The following is a 16,349-nucleotide window of genomic DNA, read 5'->3' as shown; positions in this document are numbered from 1 at the left end:
AGCTTCACAAAAATTTAAAGGACTTGCTTTTTTTTACAATACAGTATAAAACTACATTGAGGGGATTATGATCATCTAGTATTTGAATAAACTTGATCCAACTGTGTAGGAGTTACTATCTTTATGTTTCTGTGGGAGGAAAATGCATTTGGAGAAAACAGACTTTCCCAGAGAAATTCATGTATGCAATTGATAAAATTAAAGGTGGAATGGACGATTTTGTTCAGCAAATTTTTTGTCATATTTCCTCGTGGTGTGGATAAATCATTTGTCCTGCCACGTATCAATCATAAAACGCACCTACCGCTCACCTGCAGCCGCGTGCGGATCGTCCCACATTTCAGCGTGTCCAAGCGCATTGATCTATCATAATATAGTTCCCTCAGTGTACGGGGCAAAATGAAGACGGAGAAAGACAGTTCGAGCTAACGCAGAAGTGGACAGAAGTGGACAGAAATCTACGGGAGACGAGAGATGCGATGCGCTCCGTTGCGCTAATAAACAAACGCACGTGTGTGCTGTATCAGTCCGCACGGGGGAGTGCGCATGCGCACTTCCGCCTGCGTTCTCAAATCGCCGAAAAATCGTCCATACCGCCTTTAAACAATAAAACATCTTTAGCTGCAGCTTGATAAATGTTTCCTGTTGTTTCTCCCATTAAAACTATGTCTATTGTGTAATATTCAGGTTTTTTAAAATGTGTTTTTTTACCTTTATGTGAACATCTGAATGTCTTTAATCTCTAAATACTGTCATTGTGCATTAACATTTGTAACAGGTTATGGCACTCACCCATTACTGTGATCTGTATGTCAAAAAAAAAAAATCTTTAAAAACGTACATATATTATTATATTGTATGTGCGTGTGTTGCTTATTTCTTTATCTTTATTTGGCAGTGGCTTTTTCGCTTTGCACCAGGTCACCCTTGAAAAAGAGGTCTCCATCTCAATCTTTTTTATCACCTGGTAAAAAGAAGGCTAAAAAATGTATTTATGACCAAAGCCTTGAGCTCCTCTCAGCCTGACCTCCTGGTCCAGTGAAGAGTGGCGAGCAGGAACAGAGAAAATTGCAGATACAGAAGTAGACACTGGTCTGCATTAATAACTGTGGTAGATTGGTCTAATGTAACTTGGGGGCACTGGACTGACTGGACTGATAAGAATAATGGATCTCTGTGGTCAAATTAAGTTTTTCTCGATGCGATAGAGGCAACTAGTGCTTTCATCATTCATATTCCTCCCTTTTTGCCTCACTAGACCAGAAAAGAGCTCTCGGACCAAATGGAGATCTGAGTGGTTTAAGACATGATCAAAAACCCTGGTCTCATTTTACCAGTGTTGCGTGAGGGCTTTTATTAGACCGCTATGTTCAATATTCTGATCCTTTTCAATGCATTTATGGAAGAGATTCTGGGTTAAAGCCAAATTCATCATTTGTTTGCCGTTTTCCATCTCTTTTTGGGCAATGATTTCATAAGCGATTTATATATAGTGCAGTGGCTTAATCCACTGATTTACAGCCGTGTCCGTAAAGATTATAAGTTTTTTCCGGAGCTGTTCAGTAAAGTTCATGAGTGGCAGAATATGATAAGAGAAAGTTCCTAAAAGATAAAACCTGCAATTGTGTTATTGCTTTAGTTTTATTAAAAATATACATTTGTCACTAAATTATGTTGGACTGTTCTACTGAGCTGTGCATTGTGGGTCGACTTACCATATTATGAACCATTTTAGAAAGATATTTAGCTGTAATATGTATTATGGACTAAAAATGATTGTGTCATGGACAGAATATTGTTTGACAGTTGATATACAGACTGGTCCCTGTCAGGCCTTTAAACTCTTAGGACACATTATGCTGAGCTTTTAACATTGTTCCTTCATTAAAAACATAGCTGGAGTTTTATCACAGTCTGTGACGTCATATGACATGGCTCCGAGATCTTCTGTGCTGTTTTAAAGTCGTTCTGAGATTATTACTCATTATTATTATTAACTGTTTGGTCAGTTGTCAGCCAGTAGATGGAGCCCAAAGGTCAGTTCCTGCTGTGCGAAAAGCCAGAGTGACATGAAGTTGTTGTTGTTCTTGTTCTTGTTGTTGTGTCAAACTAAAGGCACTCTAGAGTATGTTTAAAGGCCAATAATAATACAAATAATTCATAATATTTGTCTGAATATTGGAATTGTTCAAAAACTATGGGGAAAATGATGACATTATTGGAGCTCCACAGTCAGGTATGCTTTTGGTTATGAAACAAACATTATAACTATGGTCAAGTCAGTTTTGTACAATAAAAGAAGTAACAACCCATGTTTCGAAATATGCGTAAATGACTCATTAGCATTTCCCTCAGTTGACATAAACTCAACAGACTGATGATGGTTCTGAACAAATGGAGAACATACAAACCTCATTGAGAGCCATAAATGAGCCTCTGCACCTTCCAGCTCTGGCCTCCTTTGTTTCTCTCTGCGGATTGTGACCAGACGAGAGCTCTTCACACATAATGTCAGAGTTTGCAAATGTATTATTCATCACACGAGAAGAAGGGCCTTTTGTTTCTCTATTAAAAATGGCTTTGTAGGAGGCTTTACTGTCCAATGGTTTATTCATACACCTTTATAGAGAGGTATAGACCGTCTGATTTAATTGAAATGAAATGCTTACAGTGCGGTTTGTGCGTCACTTTCACAAAACCCATCATTTCATTGTAAAACTCTTGCACAGCTTTGACGTTGCACGACCAGCAAATGTAAAAATAATTTGTGGTGGTATTCACTTTGATCTCACTTTGAAGGTCGGTGGACATGATCAGTGACCGTACCAAAAATGAATGAAAAGGAGCAAAAAGAAGAGCAAGCTTACCTACGTTATCTGCCCCTTTTTCTACCTCTACTCTACACTGACACTTGAGAACCTTTCCTTTTACTAATGCAATGTAAAGCACTCAAAATAATGAAGAAAAGATTGTATTTGTGTTGTGTTACAGTTAACTTGAGTTTGGATCACCTTGAAAAGCTCCAAAATGATGTCAAAATGATCTGGCTAATTGAATTGTTTGTGTTGATTAATAATAAGGTTAAAGTTGTTTCGACTCATCCTTCAAAGCTGCTGGGGCGACTGTCAGGGCAGCGCCAACAATAGATGGATATCTAAACATGCAAAATACACAACTCTGTTTTATTCAAGAGGGAAAATGACATACACATTCCATTTGACCCAATCTCTGACAATGTTATAGTGCAGAGGTCTTTATTTCTTTCCCACAGGAAGAACATCCAAATCCCACACAGTCCAAGCATCAAATCCAGTGCCTTTTATAGAACTATATGTTTGGCACGGATACATTTTTAGCTGACAATATACTTTTTTTTCTCTTTCTTTTTCTTTTACAGTTTATTGACACATTCAGGGCATAATTTACTGTTAAATATAGCTCTTCCTACAGGTCTATGAGAGTAGAAGCCGGTGTTTCGTGACTTGTTGACACCAATTAGCTTCTCTGCACTGTTCCCGCTCTGGGCTGCCGCTGCTGTCAGGTCGCTCGCACAAAATACCAAAACCTATGACGGATACAAAAGTTAAAATGTTGCAGTGTTATAAGTATATAGTATATAGTAACTCTTGAATTTAAAACTGCAGGGCAAAAATAGTTTAGTCAAAAAGCCTTAATGTGCCCCGATGATGTTATGACTGTCAAAAGTTTGACCAAATAATTGAACATGGTAAAGTCTCTGTTTTACTCAAATTACCTTTTAATTTTTTTATTATTCGTTTTTTGTCCGATTGAATACCCAATATCTGAACAATATTACAAATGACACATATCATTTTACATTCAGCCTCTATTTTATTACAAATGAATTGTTTCACATTTCAAAGTTTGCAGACATTTAAATAAACATTGTGTAAAGTATTTACATCTTGGTTGTGTATTACAAAAAACTGTTAAAGGTGCAATACAAGCATTATTTGAAGGTCCTCTATGAACTATTCTCTGCATGCTTGTTGCCATGGAGATGTTATTTGTTTTAAGTTAAATGCAGTGGTGGAAAGTAACAAAGTAAAAATATTAGGTATCTGTACTTTTCTTAAGTCACTTTCACAGACTACATTTTTCAACAGGTAGTACTTTTCCTGGCGATTTTAGACCTGAAATGGCTGAGGGGTTATTTTAGCATGCTCATAATTTGAGTTTATGACCCAACTTTAAGAAAACCGAAATATACAAATAAAAACAGCTAGAAATATTAGGAAATCTATTCATTCGTTTCTGTTCTCAAAATCAGTTTGCAATACTTGCAAACTGACCTTACAGTACATTTTAAAACTGGTGCATACAAACTTTCTCTTAAGTAAATGTATTCATTTGATACTTTTACTTGAGTAAATATTTGCTCCTGTATCTGTACTTTTACTTTAGCACTGGTTGAATGTCATACTGCGGAACATTCCAGGCAAAGCAACACTCTGTTCTCACTCTTGCTCATGTTTGATGCTGTTTTAGTCAGAGCCGACGTCTCACTCCCACAAACACACTTTACAACCTAAACCCATTGTCAGTACAACAATCACACGGTCAGACATTATAACACAAATATTCACAGATACAGTCCACATTGTCTAGCTGCACTCGATGAGCCACGCTTGTCTTTTATCTACAGCAGTGGTTCCCAAACTGTGGCACGGGTACCATGCAGAATGACCGAGGGGGAGGAGCGTTATGGAAAAAATAAATACAAATGGCCATCTTGTCTATACTCTGGTGCTGTAGGCTTTATTGGATTGGACAGTATAGCGTGAAATAGGGGAGAAAAGTCTGAATCAATCTTGCCTCGGCATATGTGCTGCAGCTTAGACCACTCAAACACCAGGCATTAGATTGAATAGATATTATACATGTGTCTTTCACTGACATTTCCTTTAAAGGTTGGGCTTCCAAAGGAGGAAACTCACCGAGTTTGAATAACGTTAGTTTGCACCCAAAAGGACACTGAGCGTGCTTTCATCACAACATCTTTGACTTTAAAACATTTAAAACATCGTAAGGCTTTAGTTTATGGACTTTTGTTCTACTTTTGACGTGATTAAGCTAAACATTTTGCTTCAGAAACGGATCCAGTTGAACATGAGTCAGTGCATATAAAATTACACGGCTCATTCTCAACGGAAAGACAACAGCGAGTAAGAATTAACTACTCTTTCTGAGATTGTTGTTATGAAAACAGGGGCCCCTCTTGGTCGCATGTAGTCCAGGTGTGTGCAGCACAATCTAGGACTGAATGTTGAAAGGAGATGGCTTTTGACCCTAAAGGGGATCACTGATACATTGAAGGGCCAAAACAGGTCACATCAATGACCTGCTTAATGTCATTGACGTGACCTGCTCAAAATACTTGACCCCCAGTTTCAGTGGGACATGCACGTGGACTACCTTTGCATGTAAGTCCATCCATGGTGTGAATATAAATATAAACCCTCTCCACTCTCTCTACGAGACATGTTTGAAGAGGCTGCAATCAAACCGGGTCAAAGAATAGCAAATGATCCCATCCACATCCTGTCAGACCGATATAAACTACTGTCCTCTGGCAAAAGGCCGGATGCCCCGACGTAAGCGTAATCAATATAATACTCACTTACGGTGTTCCTCAATCCATTACAATGATGAATCAAACAAACTGCTATACACAAACTCAAGGACGTAGCAACCTTATGGTCACAAATGAGAAGTGCAATATTAGCAGCACTTTGGGGCCTTTTGGGAGAGTGCTGTACTTTAAGGTCACGCCTTTCTTCTGTGGACGCACATTGTGTTATGTCTGAATTTTTGTTTCGATTTTGTCTATTTTCATTTTCATTTCATTTCATTGATGTCCAAGACAAATGTCTCCATTAAAGGTACACTTTACTGTCCCTGTAGGGAAATTTGACCTCTGCATTTGACTCATCCTTCTACCTCGCTCCTGTCAGGAGCAGCACCCAGAGACTCATCTGCAGAGACTGTGCTTGGCTTGGTCAGGACTACCAAGAATTGTTCCCCATGGTGCTACATGTTTTGGATCATCTTATTTAAAGTGCAGGTTGGACAAATTTCACTAAAATGGAGTGAACATGATTTACCAAACATTTTGCCTAGTTGTGCCTAGTTGTGCCAGTTTGACAATTGTGATGAAGTTTATAATGTTACTTCCTGGTCATGAGCAGCAGATGTGACAGAAGTAGAGGTGATTCCACAACTGTGTCCGAGCAACCACACTGTAACCAAGGGCCAAAATCCATATAAATTACCCAATAAGTATGATTTGACAATAAACGTTACCCGATAACACCTTTAGTGAACGTTTAAATTGTCTCATGTCGCACATTGATGACATCACTGAGGGATTCTGTTTAGAACCCGGCACAACTTCCTGTAACAAAGATTTATTTTTCAAATTTTCTTTGTAAACTGCAACTTCACGAATGTAAAACTATTATAAATATTTCCCACAAGTTCGATACCACCAAACTAAGTCATAATTAGAAAATGAGGGAGAACCTGTAAATTATTATTAAAGTATCTATCTAGATCTTTAAGCACGTAGAAGTAGGAAGTACCTGACCTGATCAAATGTGTCATGGGGGGGCACCACCTTAAAAAGTTTGGGAACCACTTATCAACAAAGTTTATTGTGCGTTTGAGATTATGGTTTTGGTGGTGGCACAAAATGGCCACATCTTCATCATCGTCCGCCTCACTCACAAAACTTAAGCTGCACCTGTCAGAAGTCATTACATATTCACATTCAGACCATTTCAATCAGCTGCACCAAAAAAACTACAACATTGTCATTGTGCTTTGATCGCGCCGGAGCATCTTCACCCTCCTCACACTTTGACTTCTCCTCTCCTCCTCCTCTTCTGGGTCCGTCAGTGCCATGTGGCTTTCATTGGACGAATCCCTCTGAACGGTGAAATACATGGGCGTGTGGCACTCGGCGGCTCTGTCCTCTTCTCTGGAGCAGGCACAGAGCTTCTTGAAGGCCACCCTGAACTTGTGCGACATGAGGTTGTAGATGATGGGGTTGATGGCGCTGTTGGAGTACATGCACATGCGGCAGAAGAGCAGGAACCACGAGTTGTGGTACGGTGGCTCGATGAAGGAGTTGACCACCACCAGAGTGCGGTAGGGCATCCAGAGCACGGCGAAGAGGATCACCACCACAGCGAGCATCTTTGTGATCTGGAAAACAAACGATAGTACCAATAATAATACTGTGTGTGGCTACTGTAACTACACATGATAACCCCCAATATCACTATTTTTAAAGGTGCATTAGGGCTGTGCCATTAATCACATTTTAATCGAGTTCAAGTCTAATCAACACTGATAAGCTTCTTGTCTTTTTAATCGAGATCATCAGCCAATCCTCTGTCAGTAAAAGCTTGTGGTTTGGAGATGAGTTCAAACCTTTAAGTTAAATGACACTGGTTTGGCTTCAAGGAAGTAAATATTTAGAGCCATTTTTAGCTGTTATAATTAAACTAAATTAAATCTAATCACAAACTGTGATTAAGGTATATTAGGGGGGCAGTCTATAACATTTCTGGTGGAGCATCTGCCACCAGCTTGTCTCCTGGGAAATGTTTTTATCTCCTGGGAAATGTTTTTATCTCCTAGGAAATGCTTTTTCATGGAACGTTCTACAGTGTGGCATTAAATCAATGTATTCAATTGTAAAGGGACAACACAATGAATGTTATGCATGTAAGTATGTAAAGATTATTGTTAACATGGCTAATCTGCAGTCCCTTGGCAGGTTGATGTCAGAATATCTAGGCGTCTCCATGGAAACAAGCAGGTGACAAATTGTAACTGAATAAAGGCACGATAGATAAGTTTAATGCCATACTCTGGAACATTCCGGCAAAACAATGACATTTTCATAGAGACAAGGTGAGCAACCCTTTTTTTTGTAAGACATGGAAACATCTTTTTTTTCCAAATAAAAAAGAAAATGTTGGTACCAAAGTTGACTTTTGTGCCGCTGCTGCTCTGGCGCTGAGAGAGTTCAATGACACAACAACGGAAAATATTTTAAAGTATTTTAAAATAATCCCATGTTTCAGTAGACCGTGTGTTGCCCTGGGATGAACTGGCAGACGTATACCAAAGACACACTGTCAGTAAGCAAAGTCTGTAGCCAGAATTGAGCCGCCAACCTCAGAATAAAAGGTGCTGTTGGTATTGATTGAGATTGACCTTTAGGAGAGTGAAAATCAATGATTTAATTTCCAAGTATTTGTTCAGTTGTTTAGTTATTGCTGTTTGCAGATGATTGAGGCGATCACCTGGTATATTTATATTCTTAAGCCTTTTTTCCAACAGCCCAAAGAACAATAATTTATCCTTAATTAATTAATGAGAAAGTTAATCTATAAAATAGCCTATGTTATTGCTTTGTCTGAAGGCTTTGCAGTGTGGCATTAAACTTATCTATCTCCATGGAGACAAGTTCTGCCTGAAGTCAAAGAAATACACAATATACAAGTTTAAACCTATACACTTAACACGTAACACTTTATAATAACTACACTTTTATAAGCGTTAATAAAGCATGAACAAAGACTTCAAGGCACAGTAGGAACGCTTTTAGCCAACAAAATAACAAAAACATGTTTAAATATTATATTGCACTAAAAATGTAACGGAAACTGAAGATCTGTTATTAACTTCAGATACAATCAAGGGAAAGGTGTGAGTGAATTTTATATCATCATATCAAAGGAAGGGCATCTTTTCAGATGTTGATTGACATGATGGACATGGGGCTCACATTTGAAGAAAATATTATTATGTGAAAACACATATTTTCTATTCACCAGCAATAAATAAATGATAACTAACTAACTGACTGATATGATCTGTATATACATTTAAAATGTGCTTCTTAAGATTAAAGAAGCAAATTTTAAATGTATATACAGATCATATCAGTCAGTTAGTTAAAATCATAAAAGTACATTAAGTACATAAACACCACGTTTGTTCATGTTTGTACATAAACAACACGTAAACTAGTCAAGGACTACCCACAGTGCTGATGCGCTTATTTTATATAATTTTATCTCATTGTATAAATAAATGTGTTTTTATGTATGTGTTATTTTATTGTGTGTGTATGATGTATGTATGTATGTATGTATGTATATATATACATATATATATATATATATATATATATATATATATATACGGTGACCAAGATGAAACCCTCCTCTTGTACATCAGATGCCCTTTCCTGCAGGCTCTTCCTCAAAGTGTTTGATGTTATTGGCCCCTGGGTTACCAAAATGGTAAATCTCTCTCTTTCTACCAGTGTGTTTCCTGGTCCATTTAAACATGCCATAGTAGAGACATTACTGAAAAAGACAAACTTGGACCCGGCAGACCCAAAAAGTTTCAGATCTATTTCAAAGCTCCCGTTCATGTCCAAGATCCTAGAGAAGGTGGTCTCTGAACAACTGTCAGATTTCCTTGAACAGTCTAACATTCACAACTCTTTTCAATCTGGTTTCCGCAAACATCATTCTATGGAAACCACATTGCTAAAAGTGTCCAGTGACATTACGATGTGCTGATTCTGGAAAATGCACTGTTCTAGTTCTGTTTGATCTGTCTGCAGCCTTTGACACCGTCGACCATCATTTACTGTTAAACAGATTGAGGGACCTGATTGGACTGTCGGGGTCAGTTCTTCATTGGTTTTCCTCATATTTATCCGGTCGGAGCTTTAGTGTTGCAGCAAACCAAATAATGTCCGACTCAGCTGATTTGTTGTGTGGAGTTCCTCAGGGCTCCGTTTTGGGTCCCGTCCTATTTTTGCTTTGTATAATCCCCCTGGGAATGATCATTAAAAAGTTTAGTGATGTGTCCTATCACCTGTTCGCTGACAATATTCAGCTATATTGCTCTTTTAAAACTTCTGAGATCCAGAAGCTGAACTCCTAGGTCAGTTGTTTAGTGCAAATAAAACAATGGCTGAGTAAAAACTCCTTGCAGCTAAATGCTGACAAAACAGAAACATTGATTATTTTCCCCTGATGATGCCATTCCAGGGATAAACCAGTATTTGGGTGTTTTAGGCCAGACTGCAAAACCTAATCTTAGAAACTTGGGTGTTGTCTTTGACAAAGACATGTCTTTAGAGCACCACTCCAAGCTGTTGACGAGGAACTGTTTCTTTCAATTGAGGAAAATCTCTAAGCTCAGGAAAATGGTGTCTCAAAACGATCTGGAACTTATAATTCATGCTTTTGTGTCTTCACGTTTAGACTATTGTAATAGCTTGTTTTCCTGTCTTAACAAGAAGGAACTCTCTCGTCTGCAGCTGGTCCAGAACTCTGCCGCGAGGATCTTGACCCGCACAAATAGAAGGTCCCACATTTCACCCATTCTAAAAGCCCTTCACTGGCTGCCGGTCTCCTACCGGATACAGTTTAAAATTCTTGTTCTGACTTTTAGAGCTTTAAATGGTCAGGTCTGTACATCAGCGATCTGATTAAACCGTACACTCCCTCTCGCTCACTAAGGTCCTTGGATCAGAAACTCCTGTTGGTTCCTCGCACTCGTTTTCGGACCAGAGGAGACAGATCCTTCCAGGCTGTTGCCCCCAGACTCTTGAACAATCTTCTGCTCTCCCTTCGGTCACTGGACTCAGTTACTGCTTTTAAGGGTCAGCTTAAAACCTTTTTATTTAATCAAGCCTTTTAATTGCTTTTGTTTTATGGACTGATTTGACTGTATATTGTTGTATATGTATTGCTCACTGTAAGTTTTTTGTATTTTTATTGTTTTATTCTGTGTTTTGTCAAGCACTTTGTGACTTCTGTCTGTGAAAGGTGCTATACAAATACAATTTACTTACTTACTTACTATATACATATATATATATAAGATAAGATAAGATATTCCTTTATTGTCCCACATGGGGAAATTTCATTGGTGCAACGCAGGTAGATACAGAGGTAGATACAGAAGAACAGATCACTTATAGGAAGTCTGAAAAACACTTTCAGTAGAAGATCTCCTAAAAATAAATAAAAACTCCCATAGACAAATAAATAAATACATAAATACCATTGCATATATATATACATATACACATACACATACACATACACACACACACACATACAAACAAAATAATAACATGATTCTTTCCGCTTGTTGTTTTTTAAGTTTTCTGGCTAATAATTCAGAAAATGTTGGTCCATTTTCGTAATGCCTTTGTCTGGTAAAGAGCATTTTCTATATCTTTTGGAATTTGAGCTTTTAAACATTTTGGGAACTCAGTCCACTCCTTCACACAATGAGTCTTAGAAACAACATAATAGTATAGGAAATATAGGCTGATTACAATAACATTTTCTGAAATGTATACACTTCCTCTGGAAAGATGACCCTCACAGTTTTCAAGAGCATGTACTTTATGTCTGATCTAAAATATAACACCCGGACAGTTGGCTAACGTTTATTAGCATAGCCACACAAACTAGCATTAGCCAGCTGCTAACGACCTGAAAAAAAACAGCTCATCCTTAGCCTGGAGTGATTTCTGTAAGTCCACTGGTCCCTCCTGACCACAGTAACACATTTCTGGACAAACAGGATTTTTCGGATGTTACAGACTTTTCATTGGCAGGGCCCACACTGAGCAGGCGGCGTTTGTCCTCAAGATAACACTAGTAACGAGTGTGTGACGTCACTTTGGGCTCATAAAATGTGTGCAATATTTGTGCAATAAAAAGATAAAAACATACCAAAAAAACTGTGTCTGAACAAATAGTTCAGCGCTTGATGTAAAAGCGCTTTGAGTACCTTGATGGTAGAAAGCGCTATATAAATGTGACAATTTTTTTAGTTAATTAAGAATAATTCAGGTACAGTTATTAAGCTTGAATTAAAGGCGCAATGGACGATTTTTCGGCGATTTGAGAACGCAGGCGGAAGTGCGCATGCACACTCCGCCATGCAGACTGATACAACACACACGTGCGTTTGTTTATTAGCGCAACGGATCGCATCGCATCTCTCGTCTCCCGTAGATTTTCGTCCACTTCTGCGTCAGCTCGAACTGTCTTTCTCCGTCTTCATTTTGCCCCGTACACTGAGGGAACTATATTATGATAGATCAATGCACTTAGGCACGCGGAAACGTGGGGGCGAGCCACACGCGGCTGCAGGTGAGCGGTAGGTGCGTTTTATGATCGATACGTGGCAAGACTAATCTGCAGTCCACGCCACGAGGAAATAAGACTTAGATTTGTGCCAAAAAAATCGTCCATTCAACCTTTAAGTCATTGTTCATGCATTATTATGGTGTTGTTATTGTGGAAATCTCATCAATAAAAAAAAGCTTTTCACATGTTTACAACTGTGACTCACCTGTTTCCTGTGATTCAGCGCCCCCCTGCTGCTCCTGCTGTTCTTGCAGGTCCCATTGGCATGGTGCACCGAGCCGCCTTGGTCGCTCAGGTGCGGCGGCATTGGACTCATGGACAGGATCCTGGCTATGAGTCCATACAACACCATGGACACGACCAGCGGGATGACATAAAACAAGGCAAAGTCCAGGAAATACACCGGCATGTAGAGACTCCGAGACACTCTGTACCCACAAGTCACCACCACGCCGTTCGAGTAGACCGTTTTGTTTATATCCACGAGGAAAAACCACATGATGCAGTAGAGAGAGGTGGAAACCCAAACTCCGGCGATGATTCTTTTAGCTCTGGAGACCGTGCAGAGAAACTGAGCTTTAATCGAGTGGCAAATGGCGATGTAACGCTCCACCGTGAAAGCCAAAATGGAGCAGGACGACACGTTGATGCCCAAGTATTGAAGGTAAGTTATGCACAAGCAGCCAGTGTAGCCGTAAATCCAGAAAGCAACTACGTCTGAGATGTTTGGCAAACCGGCAGCCAGAAGGACAATCAGGTCAGCCAAAGCCAGACTGACCAGGTAGCAGTTTGTTGGCGTGACCATGTGTTTGGAACGGAGGACGACCAAAACGACCATGACGTTGCCGGCGATACCGACTCCGCAAATCAGCAACGTCAAAAGGATGGTGACGACCTGCTCCTCCAAAGGTTTGTGAGGGATTTCGGTCAAGTTCACAAGTCCAAGGACGTCCTTGAAGGTGGTGGTTGTGATGTTCTCCATTGTTCTTCAGGGGCTCAAAATCTACAAACGTTATTAAAGTCAAATTTATGACAGCGTTGAGTAAAGTTGCACACAAAAAGTGCATATTATTTGATAACATTTGATTTAATTCATTCATTAATTAATTTTAATTTATTTTCATTAATTTATACATACATACATACATCTATTTAATTTTAAGTTTTTGTAATGTCATAAACCATTAACCATTAATTTTAATTCAAATCACAACTATTCCAAAAAACAAAAAATAGCAACGTTTACGACAAATTTGACAAGTCTGTGACATAAACTTGACTTTTTTGTGGTATTTTACTATACCCTTTCAAACTGTTCAATTAAATCAATAGAACCACACCAAAGGACCAAAACATGATTAGCTTGTGACAAAAAGGTGATTTGTTAGATGGTATTTTGTCATACAACTTCATACTGTTAATTTTGTAATTTTTTTTGTACAAAAAATGGCTACATAACAACAAAATTGAAAAAGAAAAAAAAGAAAAAAAAGATGGCAAATGTGAGCCTATATTTGTTTTACTAAAACATTTAAAGATTTTGGACTCCACTGCTAAAAATAACATGGAAATAACACAAATTGTGCAGTAAATTGTGTAAATAGTAAAAGGTATCTATAACTTACCATCTCTGGCAGAACGCCGCATTCGCTGAACATTCCCATCAAACAGGAGAAAACGCTCCTCTTCCAGTGTCCAGTGCATTTCCCCCTCTCCCTCGCTCTTGCTTTCCTTTCTCACTCCCTCTCTCCATTCTCCTCCTCCCTGCCTCTCTTGCCTTCCTCTATCTTCTCTCTTGTTTCTCTCTCTCCGCTCTTTCCTCTCACTTCCATTATTTCCCTACCTGTCACTCCCTCTCTCTTCTTTCCCCTCTCTCCTCCTACATTTTTTCCCTACACTACTTTTCTCTCCTCCCTTTCTTTATTCTCCTTTTCTCTCTCTGCTTCATTCTCTCCCACTTCTCTCGCTCCTCTATTCCCTTCTTTCCTCTCTCTCCTCTTGCTCCACCTATCTTGCTCCGCTCATTTGTCCTTCTCTCTTTACACCTTTCTCTATCTTTCAACGGTACCTTCCCCTTCTCTCACTCTCTTTCCATTCTTTCCCTACCTGTCACACCCCTCTCTCCCCCTACCTTTTCTCTCTCCTCTCTTTTTTTATTCTCCCTTTCTCTCTCTCCTTCCTTCTCTCTCCCCTCACACCCTGCTCTCTTTCGCTCTCTCATTTTCTCTCTCTTTCTCTCTCACCATTCTTCCCTTCCCTTTTTCTCCCATCCCTTCCTTATTCTATCTTCTCTCTCTTCCTCCCTTTCTTTCTTTCTTTCTTTCTTTCTTTCAGTCTCATCTCTTTGCTGCTTTCTCTCTCTCTCTTCGTTCTTCTCTCTCTCTCTCTCTCTCTCTCTCCTCTTGCTTTCACTTCCATCTCTCTCTCTCTTCGTTCCTCTCTCTCTCTCCTCTTGTTTTCGCTTCCATCTCTCTCTCTCCCTCTCTCATTGCCCCTTCTCTCTCTCCTCACACCTCACATTTCTTCTCTCTCTCTTCCAATCCTCTCTTTTGTTCTCTCCTTTCCTCTGTCACTCTCTCTTTCCCTTTTTCCCTTCTTCTACTACCTGTCACTACCTCTCTTCAGTCTCCTCTCTCTATCTTTCCCCAGTCTTCTGCTGTCCTCCTACCTTTTTTCACTCCACTACTTTTCCCTCCTTCTTTCCTCCCCCCTCATTTCTCCCTCTCTCTCGCTCTCACTCCATTCTTACCCTCCCTGTCTCTCCCTCTCTCCATCTTCCATCTACTCTCTCCTCCTCCCTTTCTTTTTCTTTTGATTCTCTACTTCCCTATTTCCTTCTTTCTCTCTTTCTTCTTTCCGATGTCTCTCTCTCACTCTCACTTTTCTCTCTCCAACCAACTTCTCCTCTCGTTCGTCTCTCCTCTCATTCACCCCCTTATCTCTCTCTCTCTCTCTCTTTCATTTACTTTCCCCACCCCCCTCCTTCTCTCCATCCAGCGTTCTTCTCTCCCCTCTAATGCTTTTTCCAAATCTCTACTTCTCTCTTCTTTATTTTTTTAAAGCTCTCTCTCTCTCTCTCTCTTTCTCTCTCTGTCTGTCTCTCTGTCTCTCTCTCTGTCTCTCTGTGTGTGTGTGTGTCTCTCTCTCTCTCTCTCTCCCTCACTTCTCCTTATTGCACTCTGTCACATCCAAAGTACCTTGAAAAAGAAAAATCAATAGTTGTTCCAAATGCGCTCAGCACAAGTTGCGTCAGCATCTGCGGCGCTGGACTGGAGTGTGAACCTGGCGATTATCGGAGCTGCAGAGACTCTGTAACTCTCCGTTCAGTCAGATTCTGCTCAAACCGTTCCACACACATTTCATGCAGGTCGTCCAGAGTCTCAGTCAATATATTGTGGCTTAGAGAAGGCGATTTACACATGGGTGAGACGTCTTAATGTCCTTTATTACCATCAAGGGAAAATCAATTTGTCTTCAAATTAGAGATTGTTTAAAGATGGGGTTTGTTTTACTCCAGGGAATTCGGGCAGAAGTCCGGACCAACGCAAGCAAAATGCATTTAGAATTAAGTACATTAAAATGTTTTTGTAAGTTATTCTGTTACTTGGTTTAATCAGAGTACTGTATTTCATATTCTGTTGCATTATATAGAGTGAATTGGATTAAAACAGCTTTTTGGTTTTGTTTCACTGGTTGTTACGCATTTATTTATAATATGAGATAACTTTTATGACAAATTAGAGAAGGGAAATTGGCACATGCTACAATTTCGATTTTCTCACTAATCCAGCAGGTCTAAGCCTACATTTAATGATCAAATACCACAATTTATTCCTCTGATTTTACTACCGTACTATTCTGAACACCACCAAGAGAAAGTACATATACTGTATTTTCACCAGCCAAAAAATGCATAATAGAGAAGAAAAAAAGATATTTACGTTGCACTGGAGTATTAAATAAAGTTGCAAGTGTGAAAATAACCAATAATATCACATATAAGTTGCTCCGGAATATAAGTATAAGTTTATAAGTATAAATGTAAGTATAAGTTGTACCCCGGCCAAAACAATGAAAAAAGGTGCAACTTATAGTCCGGAAAATATGATATTCAGTTCCAAA

General features: G+C 39.2%; 1 protein-coding gene across 1 annotated transcript; it reads right to left on the bottom strand.

The window, feature by feature from the left end:
* Nucleotides 1-6,657: 6,657 nt before the first annotated feature.
* On the bottom strand, nucleotides 6,658-13,937 carry LOC140362907 (thyrotropin-releasing hormone receptor-like). Its single transcript, XM_072449194.1, has 3 exons — nucleotides 13,853-13,937; nucleotides 12,433-13,230; nucleotides 6,658-7,227 (listed from the first exon to the last, which is right to left on the bottom strand). Exons 2-3 carry the CDS (start codon nucleotides 13,207-13,209, stop codon nucleotides 6,823-6,825), a joined length of 1,182 nt encoding a protein of 393 aa, XP_072305295.1. The 5' UTR covers nucleotides 13,210-13,230; nucleotides 13,853-13,937; the 3' UTR covers nucleotides 6,658-6,822.
* Between the last annotated feature and the right edge of the window lie 2,412 nt (nucleotides 13,938-16,349).

The sequence above is a fragment of the Eucyclogobius newberryi genome, unplaced genomic scaffold, assembly GCF_026437365.1.
Source record: "Eucyclogobius newberryi isolate DKJ021-1_F unplaced genomic scaffold, fEucNew1.0.hap1 SCAF_17, whole genome shotgun sequence".
NCBI classification, from domain to species: Eukaryota; Metazoa; Chordata; class Actinopteri; order Gobiiformes; family Gobiidae; genus Eucyclogobius; species Eucyclogobius newberryi.
The sequence above is the reverse complement of the archived record's forward strand: the minus strand, read 5'-3'. Positions and strand labels throughout refer to the sequence as shown.

What these genes read in the sequence shown, in the direction of transcription:
- LOC140362907 (XM_072449194.1), bottom strand. Translation starts at nt 13,209, where the DNA reads ATGGAGAACATCACAACCACCACCTTCAAGGACGTCCTTGGACTTGTG. An exon ending in CGCTGAATCACAGGAAACAG is followed by an intron (nt 7,228 to 12,432) that starts GTGAGTCACAGT and finishes TTTGTTTTCCAG; the next exon opens with ATCACAAAGATGCTCGCTGT.